The sequence below is a fragment of the Phoenix dactylifera genome, chromosome 1, assembly GCF_051530095.1.
Source record: "Phoenix dactylifera cultivar Ajwa chromosome 1, Ajwa_hap1_PhDact_Kaust_v1.1, whole genome shotgun sequence".
Classification (NCBI taxonomy): Eukaryota; Viridiplantae; Streptophyta; class Magnoliopsida; order Arecales; family Arecaceae; genus Phoenix; species Phoenix dactylifera.
This window is the reverse complement of record NC_143190.1, coordinates 61,296,945-61,318,350: the sequence shown is the minus strand read 5'-3', so window position 1 is coordinate 61,318,350 and position 21,406 is coordinate 61,296,945. Positions and strand designations below refer to the sequence as shown.

General features: G+C 38.7%; 1 protein-coding gene across 16 annotated transcripts; it reads left to right on the top strand.

Moving 5' to 3' along the window:
- The first annotated feature begins 4,168 nt into the window (after nucleotides 1-4,168).
- Nucleotides 4,169-21,370, top strand: LOC148715463 (uncharacterized). 16 transcript variants are annotated; one of them, XM_088708646.2, is made up of 7 exons: nucleotides 4,169-4,425; nucleotides 4,523-4,551; nucleotides 4,641-4,691; nucleotides 4,904-4,984; nucleotides 5,081-5,134; nucleotides 5,207-5,257; nucleotides 5,799-12,993. In XM_088708646.2, exons 3-7 carry the CDS (start codon nucleotides 4,677-4,679, stop codon nucleotides 6,282-6,284), a joined length of 687 nt encoding a protein of 228 aa, XP_088564772.2. In that variant the 5' UTR covers nucleotides 4,169-4,425; nucleotides 4,523-4,551; nucleotides 4,641-4,676; the 3' UTR covers nucleotides 6,285-12,993. The 16 variants fall into 16 exon arrangements, 6 of the variants coding, with proteins under 6 accessions (XP_088564772.2, XP_088564766.2, XP_088564779.2 ...); XM_088708640.2 differs by having other exon boundaries at nucleotides 4,515-4,551; XR_015972013.2 differs by lacking the exon at nucleotides 5,799-12,993 and adding an exon at nucleotides 14,275-14,691 and having other exon boundaries at nucleotides 4,169-4,551; nucleotides 5,081-5,117.
- Nucleotides 21,371-21,406: the final 36 nt, after the last annotated feature.

Here is a 21,406-nt window from a genome sequence, read left to right as displayed (position 1 = left end):
TACTTGTCCATGGTGGGGATGCTTTCTGACTTGTATCTTTTATAGCCTGGCTTGGTGGTTTGCGAGAATAGTGCAGATCATGAATGAGCTTTTTCCAGGGTCTGAAAGGTTCACCATAATATCTCCACCACCACTTTGTTAAGAAGCATTGGTTTAGCAATCTAATGTTGATAACTCCTAGTCCTCCCAGAAGCTTAGGTCGGCATACTTTCTCGCAACTGATCAAACAATGCTACCCTTCTTGAGGAATTGTCTCCTTCTAGAATCAATTCGCTCGATGATGTTTAAAGGCAACTGGAAGGTTGATATCCAATAGGTTGGGAATGCACTCAAAACTGTATTCACTAGCGCCAATCTCTATGCAAACGTTAATAATCTGCCTTTCCATGCAGCTAGTTTTTTTTTTAATACTTTTTCCTCCAAGAATGCCCAATCTGATTTTCTTGGTTTGTTGTAATGAAGGAGAAATCCTAGATATTTTATCGGCAAACTAGTGTTTGAGCATCCAAGCAGCCTGGCTTAGTTGTGGCTGGTATTTTCATCAATGCTTAGTCCAAGGAGGGAGCTGCTCATAAAATTGATCTTTAGCATAGTCATTAACTCAAAAGAATAAATGATGAACTCAAGATACTTAATATACTACATTGAGGTGCCGCAAAAGATTAGGGTATCATCAGCATATTGTAGACAGAGAGTGTCTCCAGTGGCCTGTGGCGAATGGCGATCCGATGCCTGCGATGGGATAGTTGGATGCAGCAAAACTGAGCATTCGGTTTAACACATCTACTACTAGGGTGAAAAGCAGTGGGGATAATAGGTCCCCTTGCTTGGGACCTCTGCTTGTTTTTGTCGCGCCCCACCTGCGCAGAGCACGTCAGGCACCCAATGCCCACATGGGAGCCACATGAGGGAGGAACACGAGGCTTCCCTACCAGATATTGTCCGGTTCCAAGGCACGCGCGCGCACATGCGCCGCTTAGACCCCTCCTCGGTTTTATTTTCCACTTAAAACGCGTCTGCAGGATTTAGAAACACTCGCCTCATATGCCCATGCTCTGAAATGAGTCTAGCCGATGTAGGATTTTTCATTCACCCATTTTCGGACTAGAGCCGTCCTCGGCTCTGATACCAAATATCATGCCCCTGCCTGCGTGGGGCACATGAGGCACCCAGTGCCCACGTAGGGGGCCACCTGAGGGAGGAACATGAAGCTCTCCTGCCATATATTGTTTGAATCCGAGGCCCGCACGTGCGCACACGCACCGTTCAGACCCCTTTCTGATTTTATTTTCGACCCAAAACACATCTGCAGGATTTGGAGACACCCGCCTTATATGCCCAAGCTCTGAAATGAGTATAGCCGATGTGAGATCTTTTAGTTTTGATCCACCTTGCAGGCTTGTTGTTAATAATTGAGCCATCTTATTGGAGTGGAGCAGATTTGCAATCCATGCTGGTACTGAATCCCCTTGCTTTTAGGAGCTCTAGAAGGAAATTCTAGTCGACATAGTCAAACGCCTTCTCTAATATTTTTACTTACTATTATAACACAAATTAATTGGTTTGGTCGATTGACTAACATGTCTTCACTCTCTCAAACATCTATGGATGTTTTAAACTATGTAAATACATCATGATGGGGGGCATAATGGATCGTCCTGCTCACTATAGCAGGGCAACCCAATTTTAGCCAAATAAACCCCAACACCGATTGAGCCGAGCTCGGACTTCGTCGAGCGCTCAGCCAACCTCAGATGGGTCTCTCCGCTGCTACAACTTGCGTCAACTTATTTCTGATGCTTATAGCAACGACCTGAGCTTGAGCTCGAGGCGCCCAACTGATCGGAATATCGGATTACAATCCCAAGGGCTCAGACCACATATATATTCGCCGACGCATCCTGGCCAAGCCTGGGACACCCTTATATTCGTCAACGCGCCCTGGCCGAGCCTGGAGCACCCTTTATATTCGCCGATACGCCCCGACCGAGCCCAGGGCGCCTTATTCAATAACGCACCCGGACCCTCGGGCTCGAGGCGCTCTACCGAACACATCTCGGAACCAGGGGTGCTAGGCCGACCTCAACACCCGACAAGCCGATCTTGCTAAATATATGATGTGACCTCTCACCGAGCTCGATCTTGCCTATGGCTACATCCACGAGCCTGCCTACGCTCGCCTACGTGGCTGTACATTGCAATGCCTCCGCACCATGCTTTGCTTGCTAGCCAACGACAGTCAAGGACAATGTTCTACTGCCCAGCCATACCCTGCTACAACTGTTAACGTCCTATCGTTCACAAGAACGGACTGCGTCGTGCGCCTCAAGCAGGCTCTAGCTACGTGCCATCTAGCTTGAAGCCATCTCCTCTCATGATGAGAACGGGCCATCCCTCCGCCACCTGGGCACCTCTATAGAGACTATAAATAGCCCCGTCAGGTAACGCCTAGAGGACTTTTGATCCATCTGAGATCTACTCTAACTTGGGCGTCGGAGGGTCCTCACCGGAACCACCGGCAAGGCTTTGTGCAGGTACACCGTCGCGCGGAAGGTAGCTCACCCTCTTTCTCAACCTTTCGGCAGCTTGTTCGACTTCTCCAGCGTGGTCACCCTCATGCCAAATTTGAACCACAACACATCAATTGAATCCTCTATCTTTTTTTTCCGGAGGATGTAAACAAGAAAAGTGTAGCGGCTAAAAGTAAACATATTTATTCCATTAAAAATCATATTCATGTATGCTTCTTTTCACTGCAGAGTGACTAGCGGTTGTTGTTGGACAACTTAATTTAATATTTACTATGTTTTTGTTTGATTATTTAACAAATAATTTTTGCACACACATAGAAAATAAAAATAAGTTATAGATGTTACCTGATTGATGGAAGGGAGAGAAACAACCAAACTTTATCCACTTAACAAACTAAGTTATTTTGGTATCTAGGAAAATATTTATATTTAAGCAGGTATTTGTTTAGTTTTATATTCAATATAAAAGTATTTTTAAAACTGCATAATTTTAAATTATTTAATTAATAAACCAATAGTTGTACCATAATTTCTAATTAATGCATGATTCAGTAACTAATTAACATGAATAGCTAGTTGGAAGTTGAGGCAAAAATGCATTTAAAAATTATTTTAAGACGGTGCCAAAGATGTGAACATTAAAAATTATGAAGGAAGGACTAAGTCTAAAACTCACATAAAACTTCAAAAAATAGCAAAAAATCTCTTAAAAAAGAAGAGATATCGGTCCAACTTGGCCTGCATTCACTTCATGAGCTTTTATAAAATAAAACCGACTTGCTTTTGCTAGATATCACTTCTTTTTTCCATTCTTCTTTTATATGGGCTAGGTTCTTAAGGATTGTTTTGGTGACGAGGAAGTTCAAAAAAAAGGTTTGTTTGGTAGGTTAAAAAAAAAATCAAGAGAGATGTTGAAAGTAGAACAAAAGGTCAAGACTTTTTTTTCTATCAACTTTTGTTTCTCCAAATGATGGTGGTTTCAAGAGAAGATAACAAAAAAAATTTGGTTCAAGATAACTTGATCATTTCTTAATTAATTTCTTAATAACTTCCTTTTGTAATACTTTCATATGAATCCAGCCCAAGAAAATGCCTAACTTTTTCCTTCTTTTCCTTTAGTTTATTTTTTATATTCTATTAATTTTATTTCTTCTTTTGTTGACAAAAAGAAAACAAAGCAATTGAGAAAAAAAATAAAATCTCAAAGATTAAGTTTTGAAACCACATCACTGCAATCCGTTATTAGATGACACTTATATGGGATCGGATATGGTCAAAAATCTGCTAATCTAAATCAATCTATTTATTAAATAAATTAAATGTATATAATCAAATTTGATTATTTTATTAAATAAATAATTTTGTTAGATATATATACTAGATTCAAATAAGTTAAATAGATTAAACAGTATTGCCATCGTAGGCGCCACGAGAGTTGACAGAGCAGACGGGTTTCACGCGGGAGCCCCACGGCATCATGTGAAACCATTAACTGAGGGATTTACACGTAGATCTTTGAAAACGTGAATCCTACCCGGACAAGGACTCGAGTGATAGGCCGGTGGTGGTGACGCCTCGTTGCGGTCGGCGACTTGCCCTTATATATAACGCGTAACATTCCATGGGCCGGTGGGGCAATCGAAACGATCGTTGGAGCAAGGCGCCGAGACCGAAACCCTAGATGGCGTCCGCTTCCCTTCTCCGCCACCGCGATTGCTGCCGGCGGTTGCTATCTCCCCTCCGTATCAACGGCGCGGTCTCCAGACCTTGCTCTCTCCTCCCCGTCGCTTCAAGCCTCATCGCCTCGGACGATCGGGGATCCGTAGTACCACAGGCACGATAGAAAACCCTGCCAAATATGGGCACGCCTTCTACAAAACATCGCCACAATAAGGTCTATTTCTCCTCCTCCCTCTCTCTCTTTTTTCTGTTCTTTCTCCGTGGTTCTTGGGTGTTCGATTGATCCAAGGGTTCTTGGCACAGTTCTTTAGAGATCGTCGCTATATGACGCTACTTCTTGGTCAGTGCAATCAACTTTTAAGCATCCTTTCTTTGTTACTTTAGATTCTTGGATTCTAATAATTTTAGGATTTTTCTTGTTTTATGCAGCCATCCGGTGAGAACGGCCAGGCTTCTGCGCATCCTATGGTCGTATTGCAGGTAAGTACATGGAATTTTAGGTTGTCGTGAGGCCCCGGGGGGGGGGGGGGGGGGGATTTCTTACTAGATACTGCAGATGACGTACTAGTCCTCCAAAAGATGCAATTTTTTGACCAAATGTATTTTTTATGAAAGACCCTGATTTGATTTAGGTGTGAACGAGGGATGAGTTGATGTGGCGAGTATAATATGTTAATATGACCTAATTGCAGGGATTTTTTACATGTATACTTTGTGCTTTGTACCGTTGGGTGTTTGTTTGTCTACCAAACTACAAACATCACCAGAATAAGGTCTATTTCTCCCCCTCCCTCTCTCTCTCTCTCTCTCTTTCTTTTCTTTCTCCGTGATTCTTGGGTGTTCGATTGATCCAAGGGTTCTTGGTACAGTTCTTTAAAGATCGTCACTATTTGACGCCACTTCTTGGTCAGTGCAATCAACTTGTAAGTATCCTTTCTTTGTTACTTTAGATTCTCGGATTCTAATATTTTTAGGATTTTTCTTGTTTTATCCAGCCATCCGGTGAGAAAGGCCAGGCTTCTGCTCATCCTATGGTTGTATTGCAGGTAAGTAAATGAAATTTTAGATTCTTGTGAGACTGTGCGCATCTTGATTTGGTGCCTTGAAATGCAGAGCCTTTTCAAGATCGTTACGCCATCGGCCTTCTTTTCTTTTTTTCCTTTCTTTTGGTGGAATTCTTACTAGATGCTGCAGATAACGTGTTAGTCCTCCAAAAGATGCAATTTTTTGACCAAATATTTTTTTTATGAAATACCCTGATTTGATTTAGGTGTGAACGAGGGATGAATCTTGGAATATTTGATGCGGCGAGTATAATATGTTAATATAACCTAATTGCAGGGATTTTTTACGTGGATACCCTGTGCTTTATACCATTGGGTGTTTGTTTGGAGATTTTTCTAATATTTGGTTGTATGTTCTCTTGTGGATTGGATAAATTTATGTTTTCTGCATCTTCTCGATTTGTCTTTCATGTTGTTTATTTATTTTAAAAAGGGGTATATTTAGTAGAACTGAGGCCCTTAGCATGTGCTTATTTGTTTCAGCAATTATTGATATTGCATAATTGTTTTCCTTAATTTGAAGCATGTGACTAGTGGAGCCCTACCAACTTGCGCCCCACTCGTGCTTCCACCACCAGCAAAGGCCACTACTTCTTCGCCTATAAAGAGATTGACTTGCGACGAGGTGCAACGAAGATGTGCACAAGGGCTTTGTTTTAATTGTAATGATAGGTTTATGGCAGGACATAAATGCCAGGGACCTCAAATATTGCTGCTAGAGAGCCACACTGAAGCCAACGGAATTGTTTGTGAGGAGATTACCGAGGAGAACCCAATAGAAGATAAGCCAGAGGAGCTGCCTAAACCAGAGATCTCTCTCTACGCTCTAACAGGATATTTTCATCCAAATCTGTCTTATGGTTCATTCTCACCCCAAGAGAATTCTTATTATCCGCGATTGTCAACAAGGCTACTGATTGGGACCTATCTTGGGGTGAGAATGAACCACAGGACAGATTTGGATGAAAATATCCTCCCTTTTCCATTGATGTCCATAGACTATAAATAAGACAAACCTCCTAACAAACCTTCAGCATATGCAGCCGAAATTAAAGGTTCTTGAAGATACAAATTAATGTAAACATGCAACAGAATAACGTAACAGAATGCTAAATAATCTCAACAAAATGCAATGGCTGCCTTATATCTTCTACAACTACTAGGACTCGGTCATGTAGCACGTGAACGTTAAAGCTGCCCAATATCTGGAGCTTGACTAGTTCTCTCCTTGGACTAACTCAACAAATCCACCCTTTGCATGTGTATGTGAATGTGTCCTCATGCAAGATACTTGGGGTTCCTCTTGATTACATGTTGAGGACATCGTGGCCTTGTATCATTACCCCCTCCTCCAAGTGGATGCTTGTCCGCAAGGTCCAAGTTTGGATACTGCTGCAGGAGCTCGTTGGTGCTCTCTCACGTGGCGTCTTCTGCAGCCAACCGACGCCACTTGACAAAACTTTCTTCAATGAACTTAGCTCTGCGTTTCACCCATCGTGTGTCCAAGATAGCTTCAGGTTCGACCACAATTGCACCATCATCTGTGATAGGTGGAAGCTCCGAGCTGACTATTGTGTTATCACCTATCTTCTTTCTCAGCAGCGAAACATGGAAAATAAGATGTAGTCGTGCACCCTCCGGAAGCTTGAGTTTGTAGGCCACTGCACCGATCTTTCTTTCAATTATATATGGCCCATAAAATTTGCTCGCAAGCTTCTGATGGGCACGCTTAAAAGCAGAGTGCTGCCGATAAGGTTGGAGTTTGAGGAAAACCATCTCACCTTCCACAAAAGAAATGTCCTGCCGACCACGATCTGCAAATTGCTTTATTCTATTTCTCGCGGCTTCTAAATTTTTCTTGAGGTGTTTGAGCAACACATCCTAGGCCGCGAGGCTCTGATCAACTTCACCAACAGGTGAAGAACCAGTCGGATATAAGGGAATCGCAGGTGGAAGTCGCCCATACAGTGCCTGGAATAGCGTCGTACCCATAGAGGAATGATAGGCAGTATTGTACCATAGCTCTGCCGAGGGAAGGAAAGAACTCCATTGGCGTGGCTGTTGGTAGACAAAACAATACATATATTGTTCCACGCATCTATTAACAACTTCGGATTGACCATCCGTTTGAGGATGATAGGCAGAGCTCATTTTCAATTGGGTACCTGATAGCTTGAAGAATTCTTGCCAAACTTTAATGATGAAAATAGGGTCCCTATCACTAACAATCGATCTTGGCATGCCATGCAATTTTACCACGCCCTCCATAAATTTTTCTGCCACTACCTTTTCTGTAAATGGATGAGTCAGAGGTAGGAAATGGGCATATTTGCTCAGGTGGTCCACCACCACCAGAATTGAGTCCCTACCGTGAGAGGATGGTAAACCTTCAATAAAATCTATCGTAATGTTGTCCCACACCTGGCAAGGAATCGGAAGAGACTGGAGGAGTCATGCTGGAGAAAGATTGTCAACCTTGTTTTTCTAGCAAGTCTCACAAGATTGAACATACTCCTTAACTGTTCGGTGCATGGATGGCCAATAAAATTGCTGTGCCAGATGCTTGAACATCCTTAAAACACCTGAATGACCTCCCATACGAGTATCATGGAATTCCTGGAGCAATTGAGTAACCAATGGCATGTTGGGTGGCACCACTACCTAAGTTTTGTAGAAGACCAGCCCGTCTCGCCATGTGTATGGTTTTCAGCAACACATCCCAGGCCGCAAGGCTCTGATCAACTTCACCAACCAGTGAAGAACCAGTCGGATATAAGGGAATCGCAGGTGGAAGTCGCCCATACAGCGCCTGGAATAGCGTCATACCCATAGAGGAATGATAGGCAGTATTATATCATAGCTCTGCCCAGGGAAGGAAAGAACTCCATTGGCGTGGCTGTTGGTAGACAAAACAACGTAGATATTGTTCCACGCACCTATTAACAACTTCGGACTGACCATCCGTTTGAGGATGATAGGCAGAGCTCATTTTCAATTGGGTACTTGACAGCTTGAAGAATTCTTGCCAAAACTTACTGATGAAAATAGGGTCCCTATCACTGACAATGGTTCTTGGCATGCCATGCAATTTTACCACGCCCTCCACAAATTTTTCTGCCACTACCTTTGCTGAAAATGGATGAGACAGAGGTAGGAAATGGGCATATTTGCTCAGGTGGTCCACCACTACCAGAATTGAGTTCCTGCCGTAAGAGGATGGTAAACCTTCAATAAAATCCATCGTAATGTTGTCCCACACTTGGCAAGGAATCGGAAGAGGCTGGAGGAGTCCTACTGGAGAAAGATTGTCAATCTTGTTTTTCTGGCAAGTCTCACGAGATTGAACATACTCCTTAACTGTTCGGTGCATGGATGGCCAATAAAATTGCTGTGCCAGATGCTTGAACGTCCTTAAAACACCCGAATGACCTCCCATATGAGTATCATGGAATTCCTGGAGCAATTGAGTAACCAATCACATGTTGGGTGGCACCACTACTCGAGTTTTGTAAAAGACCAGCCCGTCTAGCCATGTGTATGGTTTTCCCAGATTATTCTGAGCATGGTGATAGATATGCTCCATATATGGGTGGCTTTTGGAAGGCGCCTTGATGTCCTCCCATAGCCCAACCTGCGGCACAGATAAAGTATTAAGTATAGGACTCCCCGATACTCGGGATAATGTATCCGCCGCGAAATTCTCACGTCTTGGGCAATACACGATCTCATAGTCGTACCCTAACAGTTTGGCCACCCATTTTTGTTGTTATGGGATCATAATCCTTTGCTCCAATAAGTAGTTAAGACTCCGTTGGTCTGTTTGGATGAAGAACTTTTTGTCGAGTAAATATGGTCTCCAAGTTTGTACCGCCTGTAGTATGGCCAACATCTCTTTGGCATAGGTGAACCAAGATAGTTTGGTAACCCCTAGGGCCCGGCTCATGAAGGCAATCGGCTAGCCTTGTTGAGTGAGTACCGCACCTATTCCGTCACTAGAAGCATCTGTTTCAATTGTAAATGGTTCATTAAAATTTGGCATTACCAAAATAGGTGTTGTGGTCATAGCGTGCTTGAGCCCAAGGAAGGCCTCCTCGGCCTCATTATTCCACCCAAATTGGCCCTTCTTCAGTAGGTTGGTGAGGGGTCTTGCTCGGAGCCAATAGTTTCAAACAAACTTCTGATAGTAACCTGTAAGGCCCAAAAACCCACGTAATTCCGAAATATTATTAGGCCGTGGCCAATTGACCATTACCTCAATTGTGGGAATGGAAAACCTATGCTTAATAGTCACAGCATTAAGTGCCCTATAATCGGTGCAAAAACGCCAAGTCCCGTCTTTTTTTTTTAACTAGTAAAACAGGTGAAGAAAAAGGACTAGTGCTTGGTTTTATAAGCTCCAATTTAAGCATGTCATGAACTTGTTTCTCAATTTCAGCTTTTTGAAAATGGGCATACCTGTAGGGCCTAACATTGATGGGCTCCGTAATAGGTCCCAATCAGTAGCCTTGTTGACAATCGCGGATGCTTTAATAATTTGATTTATCTGATTATTTTATATAACTGTTTTTTGTAATATGTGCATTGTCGATAAAGTTACATTCTGATATTTTTGATACCTCTTGTTATGTTTGTTGTAGATTATATTAAACTTTAACTTACTACTTCACAATTTCATTTAATGCATTGTACTTTTCAGATGTAGAAAAGGAGAAAGATATTAAAAACAATAAAAAAGGGACTAAGATAAAATGAGTACATCTAAAGATATAAATCATATTATACTCTATAAAATTTCAGTTTTGAGATTCCACTTGTCAGAGATTCTACGGAAAAAACCATTAGATTTTAAGTAAGAAAAATTATAGTTTTAATAAAAGAAGCTTTCAGTAAGGTTAGCTTTCTTATATTTGAACTCCGCATGCATGATCCATGACTACATAATGATTTCGTTGATGTTGCAATCTTATAATCTGATGATATGTTACTTAGCTCATGTAATGCACATAAATCATGATTTTTTCTTGTTTAATTTATTTTCTTTTGTTTTTTTATTCATTTCCGTATATTTAGTTTTGATTTAAGAGTAGTGTTACATTGGTACCTCTTAGTCACGCAATAAGTTCCTTGCACCACATGGCAGGGTGGATTGGTTTGATTTTTGAGGGGTTGTTTAAATGAAAATGTGCTAGCGCTACAGTGGCATGGGCCACTTTTTGTGTGACGAAATGGTGCCCTTAGCATTTTTTTTTCCCAAATTCAGTTATTTATTTTCTTTTATATATTATTGTGCTTCCATCTTTATTATTCCTTCATGAATTCAGCTCTGTATATTTTGTTTCTGTTTCTTTTTCATGTTTTTTGTTTTGTTTTCTTTTTATTCTTTTGCATATATTCAATGTTATATTTTGTTTTGCTTTTTTCTTGTTTTATAATCTGGTTTTATATGTATATGATTTCAATTATTTGTTTTGTTTTACTTTATTATTTTTTGAAAGAGAATGCTTTGGGTTTCGCCCCATCATAGAAAAATTTCCTTATGCCACATGATAGAGGGTAACTCGTGCAATTCATGGAGGCTGGTGCAATTTCTATGGGTTTGGTCAAATGTGGATATGCCATGCCAATGCCATGTTTGTGCAAGGAATGATGTGATAGAGTGCATGCCCTGTAGCATTTCTCTTTTTAAGTCTTTGGTTTTTTACTTCTTATTCTGTTTTATTTGAATTTTCTATTTATCTTTTGCCTTTATTCTTTTAGTTTTACTAGCTCAGTTTATTTTCTTTTGTTTCTATTATCTGTTTCCTTATATTCAGCTTTCCATTTTTTTTTTGTTATTTAGCCATGTAATTAGATTTCTTGTACTCATCTGTTATCTCATTTGCTCTTATCTTATGAAAGAGTAATGCTGTGGGGACCCACACTGTAATAGAAAAGTTCTTTTTGCTGTCTTGTAGATAGGAATTGGCGCAAGTCAGGGAGGCTGGTTCAAGTAGTAAGGGCTGGTCAAATAATGATATGTCATGCCAATTTCATGTTGGTGCAAATGAACTTTTGTGTGGCAGAGTTGCACTATGTAGCTATTCTTTTTAAGAATTTGATTTTATGTTTCCTTTTTATTCTGCTGTCTTTGTATTTTCTATTTATATTTTCCCTTTATTTGTTACTTTCACAAGTTCATTTTAGTTATCTTCATTTTATATTATCTCATTTTGTATATCCTCTTTCCAATTTGTTTTATTTTATTTTTGGTTTTTAAAATTCTGATCCGGTTCCATACACTTTTGTTATTTCATTCTATTTTATCTTGCAAAAAGAGTAATGCCATGTGGCTTGCTCAATATGACAAAAAGTTCCTCCTGCCGCGTGGTTAAGAGGATTAGCATAATTTTTGCAGATATTAGATTGGTGCAATTTGTGAGTGATTGGTCGAATAATGACATCCCATGCCTGTGCTACATTGGCACAAGAAACTTTTGTGTGATAGTTTGGTGTCACTTCTTTTTTTCGGAGATAATGTCACATAGCATTCCTCTTGTTGAAGATTTGGTTCTGTATTTCTTTTTTTTATATTTTGTTTCTTTTCTTTTGTTGATTTTCATATTTGTTTTTACTTTGCATTTGGTCTGCATTTCTGTTCTTTAGCTTTTTTTTTTTTTTTTCTATTTCAATTGCAATCTTTAGTTTATTTTGTTATTTAGTTCCATAATCTGCTTCTATACATTTGTTTCGAATTTCATTTTATTTTTGTTTATTGAGAGAGTAATGCCATGGATAGCAGCTTGGTCGCACAAAACATCCTCGTCCTATGTGGTAGAAAGGATTGGTGTGGATTCATGGGGCTGATGCTGTTCGAAAGGGGTCAGTCAAATAATGTTGTTCCATGCTGGTGGTATGTCAGATAGGGAAACTTTTATGTGACACATGGCACTTCATAGCATTTTCTTCTTGAAATTTTGTTTTTATAGCTGCCTTCTAGTTGTATTTTGCTTCTGTATCCTGTTCACTTTATATTTTCCTTTATTCTTGTTGTCATTTTTCTATATATTCAGTTTTTTCAGTTTGTTTCATTTTCTCTTTGACTTTTGTAACCTGGTTGAAATTTCATTTTATCTCTTATTTTCTTTTTGAAAGGAATGTTGACTATTGCTGCTCTGGCACGTGTAGAGGGGTTGTGGTGCTTCAAGGGGGCTGCTTCAGTTCCTGAGGGATTGGTTCATGTTAGCGTCATGTCAATGTACGGAACTTTTGGTGTGATGGTGCACACCCTCCAACAATTTTCATTTTGAATTTGGGTTTTATATTTTCTTTTCTATTCAATTTTGTTTGTAGTTTCTGTTTATTTTTCTTTGTTTTAGCTTTTACAAATTCTGTTTTGTATTTTCCTTTTTTGTTGATGTTCTTTTATTCCTCTTATTAGTTTTTATATATTCAGTTCTTCATTCTTTTCGTTTGTTTTATTTAGTCTTCTGAACTGGTTTTACATATTTGTTTGAAATTTCATTTTATTTTTACATTTTGAAAGAGGAGTGCTACGGGGAACCATTTAATCACATGACAAGTTCCTGGTGCCACATGGTTGAGGAAATTGGCGTGCTTTATAGGAGCTGGTGCTATTAAGATTGGCCAAATAATGATGTGCAACACCAAAGCAATGTCAAGTCCATGAAACTTCTTGTGTGAGAGTGGTACCCAGAGCATTTTTCATTTGAAATTCAAGTGCTATATTTCCTTTCATATTCAATTTTGTTTATATTTTCTGTCTATTTTACTTTTTAAATTTCACTTTCATGAATTTAATTTCGTGTTTCCTGTTAGTTATTTTTTATTTTTATTATCTTTCTTTATAATTTAGTTTTTTCAGTTTATTTTAGTTTAAGATTTGTTATTAGTTTATTATCTGGTGTTGTCTATCTGTTTTTATATATTTTTTGGTATTTCGTTTCTTAAAGAGTAATGTAACAGGCTGCCACTTAACCACAAAGCATTTCTTGTTTCATGTTTTAGAGAGATTGTGGGCACAGGTGCAATCAATTGGTTGGTAGCAATGTGCCATGCCAGTGTCACATTGGCATGGAAAACTTGCTGTGGCAGGGTGGCTCCTGTAGCATTTTTTTGCTCTTGAAAATTCAGTTTTGTTTTTATTTTGTCTCTTTCTTCTTATTTTCCAATCTGCATTTCACTTTCGCAAGTTTAATTTTGCATTTTCTGTTTTTTGGTTTATTTTCTTTTATTTTATTTGTGTTATCTATATGCATATGTTTAGTTTTTCATTTCATTTCATTTTATTTTTCATTTAGTTTTGTAATCTTGTTAGATTTTCCTTTATAGCTGTCCCCTTATATGATGGGAAGACACTTGGATCATGATGATGGTGATACGTCATACCATGTTTCGATATTTGCTTAAGAATATGCCATAGGAAGCAGTGAATGTTGTAGCAATGCTTGCAAATGCCATAGGAAGCTGTGAATGTTGTAGCAATGCTTGCAAATGCCATCTTTCCTTTCATTTCACTGAAGACTTCCTATACGATAGCAATAAACTAATAATAAGAAATTATACCCTTCTGCAACTGATTGAATGGGTGTGTTTCATTATAGTATTCAATCTTTTTAACATGACTTGGCCTTGGATTGGAATTAATGGTGAAGTAGGACCTCTATCCATCCTAAAAGTGATGGAATAAGGCCTCATTTTAATGCCTTAATGTGTCAAAACTAGCATTAAGCATGTATTAATATATATGCTATCATATGGTGGCTATCATTAAATTAAGGTTATTGTGGTCCTATTGAGGGTTTCTAAAAGATAAATTTCTCTCTCATTGGATGTGCATTTAGCATGGCGACCTCTTTCAAAATATATAATATGATAACCTAATAGAATGGTTGCATGGCGTAGAGATGGTTGCACAGTTGTACCCCATTTTTTGGTTTATAATAGTTGAGTTTTTCAATGCTTTTGTAGTAATACCTCTGCTTGTTATTTGTGTGTGTCAGGTTGATGTTACGTCATTCCACCTTGGTTGCAGAGATGGATACACTCTCTTCCCACTTGTAGTTTTTCATGCATGCTTGTCATTTCTCACACCTCTTGCAATTGCATTTGGTAAAGGCATGTCTTTGCTAATACTGGATATAGAGACTTGGTCTCTTTAATAAAGTTGGAGCCTTGGAAGGATCTTTCAGCGACTTAAATTGTAGACTGGATCTTTTTGTCCTTTTCTTTCCTTTTATTTTTGTATTTGTGATTTTCTACTCTTTTGTAACTATTATATTTGACTTGAATGTGTCTGATAGAACTATTGAATGCCTTCAAGCTTGTAATCTGATGACATGTAACATAGTTGGTGCAAGGTACATGAAGTATGTATAAAATATTTTGATGAGTTGTTGATCTATCTGAATATGCTTTTATAACTCTTTTTGCCTTTAACTCTAGGAATAATGCTAATCATGATCTATCAAATGGCTCTCTTACCACATTGTTGACCAGTTTGAATCAGGATCTCTCACACACACACTCTCACCTTGCGTTTTTTATCTTCTGCTTGTTTTAGCAAGATATATAGGGGTTACTCATTTATATTGCTTGGTAGGCTCACCGGTTGAGCTGATTAATTCCAATCAATTCCAATGTCATTCTTGAAGGAGATGAGTACACATTTATATGAACTACCAAGTTCACGAGGTGTATACAGTTGTAATGCAATTAAGATTGGCATGAAATCTCAATATTGCATGCAATGGTTCTGAAGATTCAGTAAACAATATTATGAATAGCATAATATTTTCAAAGTATTGAAAATACAGTTGGTACATGAGAGTTAGCATAGCTTGTGATTACAATGGCCTGATTCCTGTTAGAATCTTGTGGTTTCTAAATTGACAGGAACATGGAGCTTTTTTAAATCTGATCGGTTGCATGCTTTTCTTTGTGATGATGTCATAATGGATGATTTGCAAGATATTTATGGTAGTATATTTCTGCAGCAGTAATTAACAGCTAGTTGACATTGATTTCGTTCATACTTTGGGCACCTCTAGGGTATATTCTCAGCCACTGAACAGAAAGTTTCTGTTCAGCCCTTCTTTTAGTTATATCTTTGTTTATTTATCCATCTAAGCCAGGGTTTCTGCTTAAATTGCAGCCCAGGTCTCTAAAAATCACATTGGTTTTAAGAAATATTTCCTTTATTTGCTTGAGTGGTTATCAGCACATGCTTATTTATTAAAACAGAGACCTTTGTAATAACTGTATCAAGTCAGCATTCTCTACCAAATGGCATGTGCTTTTTATAGAGGTGAAGTTGCAGCTTCTTAGTAGGTTTAGATTATGTGGAAACACTGGAGAGAGGGATGTCAATCATTTTACCTTGAGTTATATGTCGGCTGGAGTGTGGTGTTGATATGTGTTTTGGCTTCGTACAACAGGAGTTTGTAGTGACCTTTGCCACATTTGAAGAACAGTTATCTATACGATTACATTAATCATCTGGAAAGAGCAAGATAAAAACATCTCTACAAGAACTTTTTGGTCAAAACTACTTGAGTGATTTGCTTTACTGTATGGTTAGTTCATTTCTAGATTATGGGACTTATCACAGGAAATGTCAAATAAGTCTTAGATAAAGACATGCTTATTTTGGCTAAAGGGACGTTACCCAGGTACAGTCCCGACAATTCAGGATCCTAGGAGGGGCAGACAGGGGGCATACTTATCTTTGGCCATTTTTTTTGGGTACAAAGTGGCTATCCTAGGACTTGAACTCACGCCATTGCCCTTTCTGCCCAATCTTTTGCGATTGCACCAATCATATGTGCTTATTTTGTCTATTTCATTTTTCCAATTGCTTTTTTGATCTTAGTACTTTTATGTGGCATTTCCTAGTCTTCCTTCGTCTTCTTGTATGATGCTTTTGAGTTGTCAGATTTATCAAGCCTTCAGCATGACAATTTCAAAAGCACCAAAACGAATATGTTTTGATATAAGAATACATAATTTTTTTGCGTAAATATTTAGCAATGAATTTTGGTGGATTTTATATCTTGTGAGATTGTGAATTATCATGTGATGCTATTGGAGAACCAGCAACATTGCTTGTAGGACTGGAGTTAATAGAAGAAGTTTTCCAATCAAATAGTGGTCCTGTCCATTTGAGGCAAACCTTGCATAAAATCAGTGCTTAAAATTCTTAATCCAAGCTCAACTGGTATGTAATGTCAGTATGCACCTTTTTCATGAAAAAAAATGATTCTGTGTGTGTTCCATCACATTTGGCATGCCAACCAGATCCTTGTCTTATTTCTTATTATTATGTCATTTCCTGTTTGGGAGTGACAGCTTAAGCATCTTGTCATAATTGTTGTTATCAAAATTAAACCTTCTGCTTAATTGTTCCAATCTAGTATTCACTCATCCCCTCTCTTTTATATTGTGGGGGTGTATATGTGGTGTGATGACTGTGTGGATGACCACTTGACGCATAATAGATTGTTATATTATCTGCATTGTCTCCAATTGAAGATGCCTTTGTCATTACAGAACATGAAAAATATTATTATGGTGGGTATTTCACTGTTATTAAAGAAGGGGTACGTATCTTGCAAGTTTCATGCTTACCTCTTCTAGTTTGTATAGGCGCAGTTTCATGGCTTTCATTATTTTCCAGCCAAAGTGGAATCTTGCTTTTCTGAGATTATACCAGGGGGGATTTTGCTCAATGCTCAAGTAAGTGTCATGATTATTTTCTCTAATCTATTTAGATTTTTGTAATTGACATGGGTGGATGATGTTTATTTGTTATTTAGTGTCGGTGTTCTGTCCGCTCTCTGTAATTTTTTTAAATCAAAATGATCAACTATTGTGGTAATGGTTGCTTGTGCATAAATACTACTAAGCTTGTTATAAAATATAAAATAGGTCCTTGTACACGAGTTACCACAGTTTCATTGCCTAAATGGAAATTTTAATTGGCTTCAGCAATAATTTGTAGTCTTTTTTGAAAAAAGTTGGTCTAACTCTACTATATGCCTTTTTGTATGTTAACATCAAAAGCATGTGATTATTGATTAGTAGTTCTGCTAGAGACAGCGAGTCTCTTAATTGCATAATAACGAATTGCTTTTCCTGATTTCTAACACTTTGAACAAGCCTCTTCAGTCTATGATGTGTTGTTTCACTTGCTTGTATATGCATCTTATTTCTTCTAGCACCGCAGGCTCCCTAACTTGGATCTTCTTGACATTCAAAAAGTTTATTTTAAATTTTTTCTTGTCTATAGCTGCCCTTAAGTGAGGTTTAAAACCATAGTGAAGCAGGGTCATGAAGTTGTCTGGAACATTGTGGTTAAGGCACTGAGTCCTGCTTATTTATTAATTTTTACAAAGACGAAGTCCAAAGTCATGCACTAAGGAAAGACAGATTTTTTGTGTGAAAGTTATACATAATATATTACAATACATATATTTATATATGTATGAGTGTATGTATACATGGGTATAAGTATACATGAATGTATATGTATACATTGATTCTCCAATACTACTAAAATCTCCTTCATAGACGACTGTGTAACTGTCATGCTTTTGAAAATATAATGCTCTATCATTTTTGAGGAGGAAAGCAGGATAAAATGGAATCCTGTAACTTGTATGAGCTCACTTGACTATGCATTTTATATGTTTCGGGTATATTTTAAAGAAAAGCAACCGTATCGAGTTAGCTCCTAAAGGGAATGAAGCAAAAGGGATCAAGGATAACCACGGGTATCGAGTAATTGAGTTTGCTCCAGAGGTTATCTGGTTGTAGATTTGCTTCCTCCCCTGCATTTTTATCCACCAGACCTATCCTCCTATCTTGAAGCCTTAAGAAACAAATGGAAGGCCCTTCCTTTTTGTACCGCCACAGCCCACAGAAGAGTCTTGCATCATGGATTCAATCTGATCCGCCACCCTCAAAGGTACCCGGCAATGTGCGAGCAAAATAAACAGGGATGGCAATAAAAAATTTCGAGTGAAACTACCCAACTCAACAATGCAAGAGTTTTCCAACACCACCCTTGTAATCTCTCCCTAATTGTCTGAAGAAGAGGCTTAAGATTAAGAGTCTACAAGCGGATATAGGAACACCAAGATAGGTCCAGCCTCCATCTCTAACAGACACTACACAAGAAAACCAGCAAGCTCTGTGTTCCTTGTGGTGTCCGGGGACTGAAAAGGACAGATGATTTGGATACATTCATGCTCTACCCTGATTCCATAAAGCAATAGCCACAACCTCCTTTAGGGCCATAAAATCCTTACAAAGTGATTTTGAGGGGAAGTTTACCATACCTATCCAGTTGTTTTGGCTGAACGATTCACAGTCTGTTTGCGGTATACACTGGCTTCTGCAGTGCTGAAGCCATTTCTTCAAAGGAGGATAATAAATGAATCTTCAAAGAAGTAAACAAAAGCAAACTGTAATCACCATACCAGAACATTAGAAGAGGATGCAATCAATACCAGAAGAAATATTACCATGAAATGAGTCACCAGACAACAAACTACCCATAGTGCCATCACCTCAGACATGTAAGTTATTGTTAATTATCAGACCAGGACAGATGATGAATGTCTTTCTGTATGTGTGAACACAAATACATAACAAGCATAAAAAGTAAATGCTGAAGAAACAAGATATCTGGAGAATAGAATGAAAGGTCAAGCTATTGTAGCTCAAGACCTGAGCATTATTATTTATTAGCATTGCTGAATATTCTGAAATTTAATAACCAAACAACAGTTGTTAGGTTATTGGTGCAATACAACTGACACACGTGAATCAAGAAGTCAAAAAATTCCACATGTTCGTGACAATTTTGATGCAATATTTTTGTTCTTCAATTCTCTGATTTGTGGACTGAAACGAAGCAATGGAATCTTGAGCTAGGTTGGGCTATATCCTATGGCAATGGAATCTCGAGTCAACTGTTTAGGGATAACCTAGCTAGAACTATAGCGTTGGTTCCAATTCTAAGAGGTCAATGGGAGGACAGGTTAGGTTGGGCTATGTCGCCGGTTTGAAATGATTTGCAGCATTTGATTGGACCCTTGAAGGAGGACCCAACTCTGAAATCAAAACTACGGTAATCTATGCTGGCTGATTGCTCTGGAATGCCTGGAAATGAATTAAACTTTTTCAGACTTGGAGGACAATGCCTCGACTCATTGCAGAGAAGGCTATGGGCTACGCATCAGAATCTATGGTTGCTGTTCAGTGCACAGTACGGTCTGTCTGGTCGCTGCATTCATCTGGACTTTGATGATCAGCTTCATTTTAGTGCCACAACCAATGTTGCTGGAGCTGGTTTTGTCATCCGGGGTTGCAGAGGCTGTCATCTGCGCCAATTGCACCAAGGCTGTTCTCTTGAATATTATGTCTGTTTCACAACAAGAGCTTCTGTTAGCCTGGTGGGCAATCACCTCTGCTATTAACACTGCAAGCAGACCAATCTCTACGTCAAGGGTGAGCTGCCTTGTCCAATGGTTTGTTTGCCGCTCCCCAGCTTTGATGTCATATTTCACCTTGTTTCATGGATGTCTGCGTGACCTCTTACAAAACCTTCGGTCCTTCAGTCTCACACCTTTCGCAGAAGGCAAATCGCGTAGCAGATCCTCTCTGATCTATGCAGGCGGCAATTTAAGCCGCCAAGCTGGCCTAATCCCCATGGGATGGATTTTACTCGACCTGTCTAGAATCAGCGGTGGTGATGGGTTTTGATTCTAAAACCTGCAACCGATTCAGGGCGGTGCAGGTGATGGTAATGCTCGTCCCGAACCCAACCCAATTCTATAACCCTAAACTATTCGTCGAATTTCCCAACCATCCACTTTTCACTAAACCATAACTTTACTGACTCAAGAGTTTATTTTTCTTCATTTTTTTCAGATTAATCCACACCACCTTCGGATTATCCTTGATGATTATAATGAAAATGGAGAAGAAATTTTCGCGATCCATTGTGACAAAGGTTAATGAAGTGAAGAGTTAAGAGTTTAACATAGTTGTTCATTTCTTTGGATTGATTGCTTTCTTACTTTTAAGAAAGATTTGAGTTGCTAAAGAATAATATATCTGTTTGTTGGATTTATATTATTGAAATACTTTTTTCAACAAGGTGTTTTGATGTCAAACATTTATAGATGCTTTGATCCTTGATAAACACATTGATGTCAAACATTTTATAGATGTTTTCAACAAGGTGTTTTGATGTCAAAGGAAGACTTCAATATGCCACATGTAAACAATCGATCAACTCACAATGTAAAATATCTGATATCTGTTTTGAGAAAAAGAATTGGTCAAAAGCACAATCTGAAAATCTCTCTTTTTAAAAAAATATTTATTTAGTTTTTCTTGAGGATAAATATACTTATTCACTGTTACTATGCGTACTCATGGGCTTGGATAATTGACTGCACCCGTCTCCACTCTCACACATTTATAGATGTTTTGATCCTTGATAAACACATTGATTCAATCATATCTGTTCTGAACGGAGGTAGACAAGAAAAGTACAGTGACAAAAAATGAGCATATTTATAGAAGAATCTCAGCCGTCTAAGCTTACAACAAGTGACTAGCGGTAGTAAGGAAAGTTTCATTGAGCGATTCACAAGACTGCTTTCCACGGAATAGCCAGTCGAAAGTCACGGCAAAAAATGCAGGTAAAAATCCAAAACCCAGTGAAGTGGTGCTAAAGTTTCGTGAAGCCAACAAAGCTGCAGATTGGATAGCCGCCTATGTGGCCAGTCATGCGGATAGCACCTTATGGGCTGGGATAAAGAGTTACTTCGGGCATTCCGAAATATTCTATTTTTGATTTTATTGGATTCACTCGTACTCGTGAGGTATGACTTGCCCGTCCTAGCAAAAAAATAAAAAATAAAAGTGGTGCCAAAGTTAACCAACTACAGATTGTGAAAGAAGGATCGATTAAGGTTTAAAACCAACACAAAACTTCAGATCAGTCAAAAAGCCCCTTAAAAAGAGGAGATATTCGCCAAAGATAACGTGCATCCACTTCATGGACTTCCATGAAACTAAAAAAGTGACCCCAGAACAATAGCACTTTTCTTTTCTTATGGG

What these genes read in the sequence shown, in the direction of transcription:
- LOC148715463 (XM_088708637.2), top strand. Translation starts at nt 4,390, where the DNA reads ATGGGCACGCCTTCTACAAAACATCGCCACAATAAG. An exon ending in CAAAACATCGCCACAATAAG is followed by an intron (nt 4,426 to 4,640) that starts GTCTATTTCTCC and finishes TGTTTTATGCAG; the next exon opens with CCATCCGGTGAGAACGGCCA. An exon ending in ACAAACATCACCAGAATAAG is followed by an intron (nt 4,985 to 5,080) that starts GTCTATTTCTCC and finishes TTCTTGGTACAG; the next exon opens with TTCTTTAAAGATCGTCACTA.